Genomic DNA, 9,787 nt, shown 5'->3' on the forward strand with positions numbered 1-9,787 from the left:
TTATTTATCGTATTCTTTTTATACAAGAAAGAGCAGAAAAAAATATTGCTTCTACGGCCCTTTCTGGACATTCCTTCTCATGCTAACGCTGTGAAAAGAACAATTATATGATAATGCTATTTGTTATTGGCAGATGTCGAATATGTTACGTGAATGTCTTCATCATTTCCATTGATCGTGTCATTATTACACTTTAAGTGCCACCACGATTATGACGCATTATTATGTAATTCTTCGATAAACTGTGTCCAATGCATTGTTTACATTTTATTTGCAATTTTAAATATTAAATTGAGTCATGGATTGGAAAATCCACCGTCATTTATATTTAAAAAAAAAAAAACATTAAAGTCAAAATTTTATTATCTTACAAGTAAATTATTTAGTCATTTTTTGAAGTAAATTAATTAGTTAAATATATATTATGTCGTTTTGTTTGATTAAAAAATAAATGACACACACACACACACACACACACACACATATATATATATATATATATATATATATATATATATATATATATACATATATGTTTGTTATTGATCAAAATTATGCAGAAATATGTCTCTGTAGCGCGCAATTTTTTAAAACAATTAATATAATTATTAGACAATTGCACGACGCACGCAATCTTGTTTATCTTAGTTTTATTATGCGATAATTTTACTTCTCTTTCTATCTGCTCTAAGGATTTAGGATAATATATTTAAGTTAAGATCGTAAAGTGGATCCATTCTCTGGAAAGACATGTTTCACGTTTGCAATTAGCCGACATGTATTGTGCAATTGTAATTATTCATTAACTAACTTTCATAAATTGTCGGGTGTACAAATGCTATCTTCAAGGAACTAAAAACTGCGTTATTTCGTAAATCTAGATGAGCGTGGTGTGTCCGGGAAGCTCTGCTCGATCTCTATTGTCGAATGTGGTGTATGCGTGTGTTTCATACTTTTCTGTTTCTATCTCTATTATTTCTGAACATTTTCCTTAATTTATTAATTTAATCATTACTAGATCTTATTATTATGCTTATTAATATATTGCAGTACTTGAATATAAAATATTAAATAAATAAAAATTGAAATTTTTGCGATTAAAATAATATTTATAAAATAATCAATATATATTTATAAAATGTAGAGAGAAATTACAATATTCTGTATGTAAAATTACTATATAATAATTATTTTATCTCGAACAAATTGTTATTAATTAGGAAAATCCAATAATACTGCATTTAAATTTGTGTGTATGGGTATGTGCGGATAGTCTTTTTTCTTATGTATAAATCATGATATGAATCTTTCTCAAGACGATAATACGATTTGAAATACTCCGTGAAATCGCAAAATGATTACGCGTAATTACCGTAGAGTATTCACCGAATAATGATACATTCGTTGAATTATTATACCCGTTTCGCTCGCTGTTATTGCATATACGTCTGCGTTTACATTGCAAATGTTTTTGCTTATTCGTGTAACAAACAAATTTTAAGAGGCTGCCTTGCTAATAATAATATGGATCGCATTATTAGAAAGAATATTTAATCCAAATCTGACATAATATTTTTCGTATATAACATAAGCGATTCTTTTATTATATTCATATTTTTTATATTTGGATATATATATATATATATATATATATTTATTGTATTTGAAAGAAAGACGTATTTAAATAATCATATTATTAAAGAAGAATTTACAATGCGAAATATTTAATGTATATTTAATGATATACAATACTTTGAAAAAATATATATTTACAGCATGTCAATAAAAAACAATCTGTTAATAATTAAGTTTAATGGCATATTGGATAATTATGGTTGACAGTATATTTATTATAATATATACATGTAACGTAATAAGTTTAATTAAAAACATGCCTTTCAATCAACGGATGCAGCGCGGATAATGAATCGCGCATAAAACACGAAGCCAATACGTGTTGCATGGTCAAGGCCGTGAACGGGAGAGTTGAACAGTAATTTTATCTCGATACGTCATGCCTTCGAGAATAATTTCGCGTTATATTCGAGAAGAGAATCCTTTGGACCCGATGATTCCAGAATGATCAAAGTCCATACGCGCGACGTTTTTCGTTATGGACACGAGTCGTGTTATACTTTTGCATAAACTACTGTTTCCTGGTAACCTTCGATGAGAAAGGCGGCGCCCGTGACGACCTTGATATTCATTCATTAAACCTGTTTGCTTGCACTTGCGCGATAGAAAGAGAAGCGACAAGAAGCGATAATCTCTAATGAAGTCCTCGGGACTTGGGTGGGAAGTCTAAATCGTTTTCAGTCACAATTTTTCTTTCCGTTTAAGAAAGCCGGTGAGCTTTAAGTGAAGTAAACTATATTATCTGCTAATCTTTCTTATTTTTAATTAACATCATTAGTAATTTTTTTTTTTCCCTCAAAATGGTGATTGCAGCAAATGAAAGTTTCTCTCATAATTGCGTTTTTTTATCATAATGATATAAGAGGAATTTCTTGATACAGGGAGATTTAATACATTGTATTTTCAGGTGGTAACACTATCGCTGTACGCCTACTTTTTCTCAGCTTTACTCGGTAGACAATTTGTTGCAAATTCTGGAGGCGCTGGAAAGTACGAGGAGCCGGACATGTATTTCCCGTTTTTTACGACGTTGCAGGTAATTAGTAATAATTGATACGATCTTTATTGATCGTATAGAATGTTATATTGGAGTATTTCTATAATGTTTGAGAATTTTTATAAACACTCAATATTTGTTGTCGCAGTTCTGTTTTTACGTCGGATGGCTGAAAGTCGCCGAGGTATTAATTAATCCTTTCGGCGAAGATGATGATGATATCGAATTGAACTGGCTGATAGATAGGCATATTAAGGTACGTGAGATAATTGAAAAAATTATAATTTTACATTCGAATAATCTACAAACCGTTTTATGTTATATACGTTACATTGTTATTTACTGAATATATTTCTTCTTACATGTAGTATTATGTGAAAATAAATATTAAAATAAAATATTTGCACATACGAGAACATATTTTTCGCTACTCGTATCTTAGCTTTTATATTCGCTCTTCAACGTTTTATGTTAATGCAGTTTTTTCTTATCTTGCCATCGTGTTTATCGTGTAATAGGCGGGTTATATGATCGTTGATGAGATGCACGAGGAACATCCGGAACTTCTGAAAGATCAATATTGGGACGAAGTCATACCCAAAGATTTGCCGTATACAGTCGCCAGCGAGCAATATCGAAAAGAGGAACCCAAAGGCTCCGCGGAACATTATAAAGTAAAAGATAGCGATGCTCTTTATGCAAATGTTATGCTGGGCACACAGATTCATAGTCACGTTCACCATCGTAAGACTCATCAGGATGATATGTACGCCGATTACGTAAGTGAATTATTCAGGCGCGATATTGTGAAATGATTTTATATAAGCGATAAAAAAACATTCAGTCTAAACGCAATTATTATTTAAAATACTAAACAGATATTATGTTCAATTAGTATATCCACCCAATAATTTTATAATAATTCTAATATTAAATCTCGTGCGTTTATCAGGAAAGTGTGGACACCCCGTTGGTGGAACGAAAGAAAAACGGATGGTTCCAACGACAGATTACTCGAATGGGCTCGGTACGCAGTTCCTCGACCACGTATAGCAGTGGCGGTGGTTTCTTTGCACGAAACAGACATAACAGCGTATACAGCAGTCCTGAGACCGGTGGTCTCCCGCAAACCAACAATCCCAATCTCAAAATGTCTTTCTACGATCGTCTCGTGGGACGCAAGAGCATTCGTAGTCAACGAATGGGTCGTCAAGGTGTGTATATCGAATAAAAAGAGGATGACGGGAGTTTAACAGTATGACAAATAAAGATTTAATAAGAAGCAAAGTGACATTGTGCGGCGAACTGTCATATGAAGCTTTTATGTTAACGACGACGATTCGTTATGTATATGAATTACATAATACTTTTATATACAATACAAGAATTTTGTGCCGTAATATTATATATAAATTTATTATTTTAAATTTTTATGAAATTTAAAACGATATAAAAATATTTACGATAAAAGAAGCATTCCATCTTGTTTAAATAATTTTACAGAAAAATTTATGCAAAAAAGAAAGACATATTATTGCAAAATATTTTTAGTAAGATAAATTATTAAATTAAATTTTTAAATTATTAAATTAAAGTACATAGCAATTTTTTTTTTTTTTTCTTTATGCAAAAGAATGAAATGTAAAAATTCCTTTTTTCGTGAATTTTATATTTTTATTTTCACAATGATGGAATGTTGCTCATTTCGTTAACATGTTTTCAAAGACTATCCGACTACGCGGGCGTTTCTAATGGAAGATTTTTTCTCCCCTGACAGTGAGTCATGACTCGTTTTAAAAGAAAGTCTCGAGGAATCGCAAGCTTTTCCTTTATTACTTCCACGTATGCCCGAGATTACGCAATGTTTGATCGTGTGTGGCCTCCGGGATTTCCGCAATTTCTGCAATTATTTCTCTCGCGTTCTATAATAAGAAAACTCTCTAAAGAATCCTTGTACTTGTTTCTATTCTTTTCTTCCCTGGCACATCTCGATAGGAGAAAGACAGCACCGTTAAAATATCATATCCGCGTAATTATATTCTCGTCAACGATGACAATGATAACTCGATGTCGCCTCCCGTCTGGCGCCAAAGCAATGATCTAACTCATTTCCACGCTTATTCGTAGCGTCGTCTCTAGATAGGAAACGTATTGCGGTGTCGTTAATTTAATCGACACAATGTTATTACGTATTTTCTACATACGTCCTCGAGATCTTCCCGAATCCGGAATCAAGTGTCGCTCTAACAATCATAACGATTTGCTTCTAATTACAGGTACTATGACAAAGTTGAACTCAGTGCCGGTATCCCTGAAGAACAGGCCGCGCATACCGACTCCGGATGTGACAAAGGAAGTGGTCGATCGCGAACACAGGTTGGCACTGTCTGCCACCAATGCGGCGAATATCGGCGCCGGCGTGGTAGGCGTGATACCAGCGAACGGTCATTATCCGACCGATCTGTCAGTGGTGGTGCTGTCACCGATACAGGAAACGGAAAGCACACCTGCTTCGGGAAAATCTGGCGCGGCGGCCTTGGCGCAGGCCGTACTCTCGCCAACGTTAACAGGCGCCGGTTTGATGACGCCGGTGACTTTGACGCCGGTCACCATGAGCCACCTCACGCAGCTAGGTTTAATGACAACGGCAACGACGACGATGCCGCACATTAATCAGGGCAACAGTGTCCAGGCGACATTGACGGAAGTCAATAGCAGTGAGGAGGAGGGTAGCGGAAGTGGCAGTAGTAGGAGCGGAAGTATCACCGGCCACGAGGATCGCTCGACGCCGTTAATCGACAACACTAACAGCCCGATGGGTAGCAACGGTAGCTCGCCCACTTTCGACGGTTACAACGATCGCTCGCCGATCTTGATGAAACCTGAGAATCTGAGTTACGTCGTTACCGCCGCTTTACCCGGTGCACAAAATATCGCGGTGACGGACGCTCGAGGTAGACGATCGGCGTCGCTGCCCGGTCCTCCGCCGATCGTTCCATCTGGTCGCGACGACAGAAGCATGTCGCTGCCGCAATCTCCGGGATTGCATTCCAGAGAAATTCGCACGACTTCAATGGTGTCGAACGGCAGGGATGGCCTCACCATAATGGACAGACTTACGTCTGGCAATCAGGGCATTCGACCGAGGACTAACAGCTTCGGTCACGATCTTTCCAGGTCTAATCAACGGGTCCAGGATACGTCGAGAAAGATTAGTAGTGTCTCGTGTACCAACGCGTCGCTTTCGAGCGGTTTGGGTTCTACGTCCTCGACATTGTCCACGAGTGTGCCTCCCGCATCGACTGTCGCCGGCAGCAAAAGAGGCGAAGTTTATGTTTGATGAAGGAAAGCAACACGGATTTTAACTCGTTTTATTAAGTAGAGAATACAGAGAATGCCTATTGGCATTTCTTGAGATTCATCTTCGTGCGTTGTATGATGTACAATATATTGTATGTTGCGTTGCATATAGTATCTCATATGAAAAATATTCTCTCTTGATCTAGTATCGACGAGATTGCTTATGTATCAATTTTTGCCTAAAAGAGTATATATCTCGTGTTTTCGTTTATAGAAAATGTTGTAAGATCTTATGATTTTATAATTAGAAATCTTGTTTATTTTCTTTTTATTTTTTATTTATCTGTAGAGATCATTATTTGTAACAAATGCGAGAGATAACATGAGTATTCTTGACAAGGAATAGCTCACGCCATTCTGTCTTCTACAGTTTTGCGTCTTATATGCATTGTTTACTTTGTTGCTTTAAAAAAAAACTTTTATATATATATATATATATATATCTCTCTCTTTTGAAATGTTCTATGCTTAAGATAAGAGGATGTTTCAGACGATCTACTGCAAATAGTATCGGCAATATTTTTACGATATTATATCTTTAACGATTAACAAAGGGGAATAATTTGGAGATTGCTACGTTGTAAATAGTAATTTATATATTAAAGACTTCATATATATATATGACTCGTAATGATCAATCTTATAAGAACACAACAACATTTAAAATGTTTGTTATAATCATCATGATGAAATTTTTTCGACGCGAGTGCAAGATGATCGATTTCCGTAAATGTTTCGTGTAAGAAATCGAATAGTTTATCAGAATGTCGATTAGCGATTATTTAATTATATTCGCATGATAAACAGATATAATGTAATATCTTTAAAATGCTTTGACGATTTAATGAAAAATATTGTATAAAAGTAAAATATTAAAGATATGTTTATATCATCTTGTGCAATAATGTGAAAAAGCGTAGATTGATATTATAATATGCACACTGTTATTATACATAGTTGGCAATACTTGATCATATATCATAATTTTATTACAAATTTGTTTACTCGTATGTACTCGTCATAAGAGATGTGATATAACTTTTTATAGATAATCTAATATGATGTTTTATAAAATTTTTTCTAGCGCTTATTAACCCACGACAATCGTGGATTTATAAGATCGAGAAAAATCAAATTCGCATTGATCATATAATATATTTATATGTTTTTTTGTACGTAGCTAACTTTTGACTTTGTCTCTTTCTTTCCACTTATTATATTGCTAAAAATTTCTTATATATTTGTTTTTCCATAGTTTATTAATGTGACATATTGTTCATCTCGTACGTGAAATATTACCCAAGATAATTGTGCATTAATAAATATATATTTGCGTAAATAAAATAAAATATATTTTATTTGTCATTTATAGCAAATTTTTAGTATACTTATGATATCAAATTGATATCATACTGTTAGAATATTTATCAAAGTTTAAATAAATTACATAAAATCATTATTCCATATGTATATATTCCATTTTGTTCAATCTTTTTCGATAATATTCGAAAAGTTAAACTATGAATAACGAGTGTCGCATAAAATGTGAATGATGGACCGGGATGATGTAATTGATGGAATATGTATTATAATAATTTTTTAAGAAATTGTAAAATATCTTTATATATAATACAATTGATAGAAAATATTTTAGGATAAAGTGCTTCTTTTGTTTATAGATATCGATGATTGATATGCGCATACGTTAGCTTAAAATATTTGTAATAACAAAGTCAATTATTGCTTATTGTTATTGCGAGCATATTAGTATATGCATCGTTGAAACAACAAAAGCGTCATAACTTGTCGAAAGTGACGAGAGCGTATGTATATATCTCACAATTATTATATTAACTTAATATTTCTATCGAATTAATTAATATGCTCAATGCCAATGTGCGTATAAGTCTAAATCATAAGTGTCAAAGTGCTATATCGTGAACTATTATATATTATTAAATATCATTATTATTTCATCGCGCACGAATGTTAGTACATGTAAGCGCTGTTTTTTGATTGCGATGGAAGCAGTAATAATTTTATCACTAACAATGCAATTTTGTTCGCAATAAGTTAGTGAAATTAATGCAGTATAATTTTTATGGAACTAATTAATCTATCAGAAATGTTAGAACTTGTTTGTAATTATAAACAGTGGCAAAACGTACAATTTTTATAAAAATAGAGAATATTAAATATATCAAAATGTTTGGCGAATATATATATATATTTTTTTTAATTAAGTTATACGTTTGAATTATAAGAGAAAGTAAAATTTTTATTTTGCTTTATAAATCAATTTAAATGACTCCAAATTTTCATCAATTAGATGTATGTAGATCAAGCAGTTCCATATCATATATATCGTAGGTTTGGGCTTCCACTATAAAAACTATTACGATGAGATAAATTAAAACAAAATAATTATATATATATATATATAAAATTTTTTTAATAGTTTCACAGTAATAAAACTGTATTGTATAACGTATAGCCAATTTTTGCATACATATCGGTCTGTGATGAGCAGAAAAAAAAAATAGAAAATATTGCGTGTCCAATACTGATACTTATTTATAACATTATTAAATGTCTTAATTGACGATTAATCGAACGATTGGAGCAATGTCTATATATACAATGACTGTTCTAATTTCCTTCGTTCAATGACACATAATGTAAGGAAAAAGGATCCAATTTTGTAGATATTTAATTTACTGTACTTGTATATAAATACATTCCTTGTTATATCTATTGCAAATGCCTAATTATTATCGTGAACAATTAGATATATAAATATAACTAATTGCTTTCAAATTAGCGGTGCTTATTTACGTACATATACTTAGCTATATATATATATATTATAGATGTGTTTCATTATCTTTCATTATCTATTATCTATGTTAAAATAAATACTTTAGAAAAATTATAGCAAGTGTAATTTAGTTTTCGGAATTTGTTAAATTCTTTTCAAAAATTGCATTATGTTTAAATTATCCCGCGGTAAAAATAGTTAATTATTGAACTTAAACTGTGTACATCAACGCATCTCATAGTAACTATATCGCGATGATAAGTCTCGAAACGCGTATGTTGAGCGATTTATTCATTTAATCACGTAAGGATCGAAATAACAGGAATCAAAATTATATATTAGCATTTTATAGTGATTTTTATACGAGCAGTAATTATTTCTTTAATGATTTCTCTTACAATCAGAGATTAGATATGTCTCGTTCGGTGCTTTAGCATTCGATTTTTCGGCAATCTAAATATAATTTGGATTAAAAATATGCAGTAAAATGATGGAATCGTAGGCTTGAGCGAGTAGCATAATAAAAGACTTCCTATATACATTATAATTAATTCACGCGGAGATATTGATTAATGATCAATAATCATAATCGTTCTATTCTCGCAGTCCGATAGGAAAATCGGAACTTGAGAGAATTTATTTATTTTTCTGACAAAACAAGAGAACCAGCGGCCGTTATCGTGCCAATTTACTTTCAAAGTCACGAAGCTAGATATTGCATTTACATGTCTTGTCGTGCGATGCGACGATAAATCATTACGCATTTTATGAATTATCAAGCAAATCGCGATTGTTTGTGTGACGAGTGCGAGACAAGTGAGAGTTTCTTATCAGCGACAGCATGCCTTTGCACTTAGCAATAAGGAGCAGCAATCTCCATCTACCTTTCTCGCTGTTCTCTAACGCTGTCGTATACTCCATCCTTTTCTTGTATTCTTATTTTTATACGCAATTTTTTCTGTCTTTATTTTTCATCA

The 9,787-nt window shown here is 32.6% G+C and overlaps 1 protein-coding gene across 2 annotated transcripts in view; it reads left to right on the forward strand.

Moving 5' to 3' along the window:
* The window catches only part of Best2 (bestrophin 2), a 47,257-nt gene extending 38,556 nt beyond the window's left edge, over nucleotides 1–8,701 (forward strand). The window contains exons 6-10 of one of the 2 annotated variants that reach the window (XM_070311647.1): nucleotides 2,543–2,671; nucleotides 2,781–2,888; nucleotides 3,151–3,411; nucleotides 3,585–3,846; nucleotides 4,909–8,700. In XM_070311647.1, the coding sequence (XP_070167748.1) occupies nucleotides 2,543–2,671; nucleotides 2,781–2,888; nucleotides 3,151–3,411; nucleotides 3,585–3,846; nucleotides 4,909–5,972 (1,824 nt within the window). In that variant the 3' untranslated portion in view covers nucleotides 5,973–8,700. Of the gene's footprint in view, nucleotides 1–2,542; nucleotides 2,672–2,780; nucleotides 2,889–3,150; nucleotides 3,412–3,584; nucleotides 3,847–4,908 lie in introns of both variants that reach the window. The other variant, XM_070311648.1, reaches the window with a different exon arrangement.
* The last annotated feature ends 1,086 nt before the right edge of the window (nucleotides 8,702–9,787 follow it).

Source organism: Polyergus mexicanus, unplaced genomic scaffold (assembly GCF_030449975.1).
Source record: "Polyergus mexicanus isolate NDT 795.1 unplaced genomic scaffold, iyPolMexi1.0 SCAF_20, whole genome shotgun sequence".
Taxonomy (NCBI): Eukaryota; Metazoa; Arthropoda; class Insecta; order Hymenoptera; family Formicidae; genus Polyergus; species Polyergus mexicanus.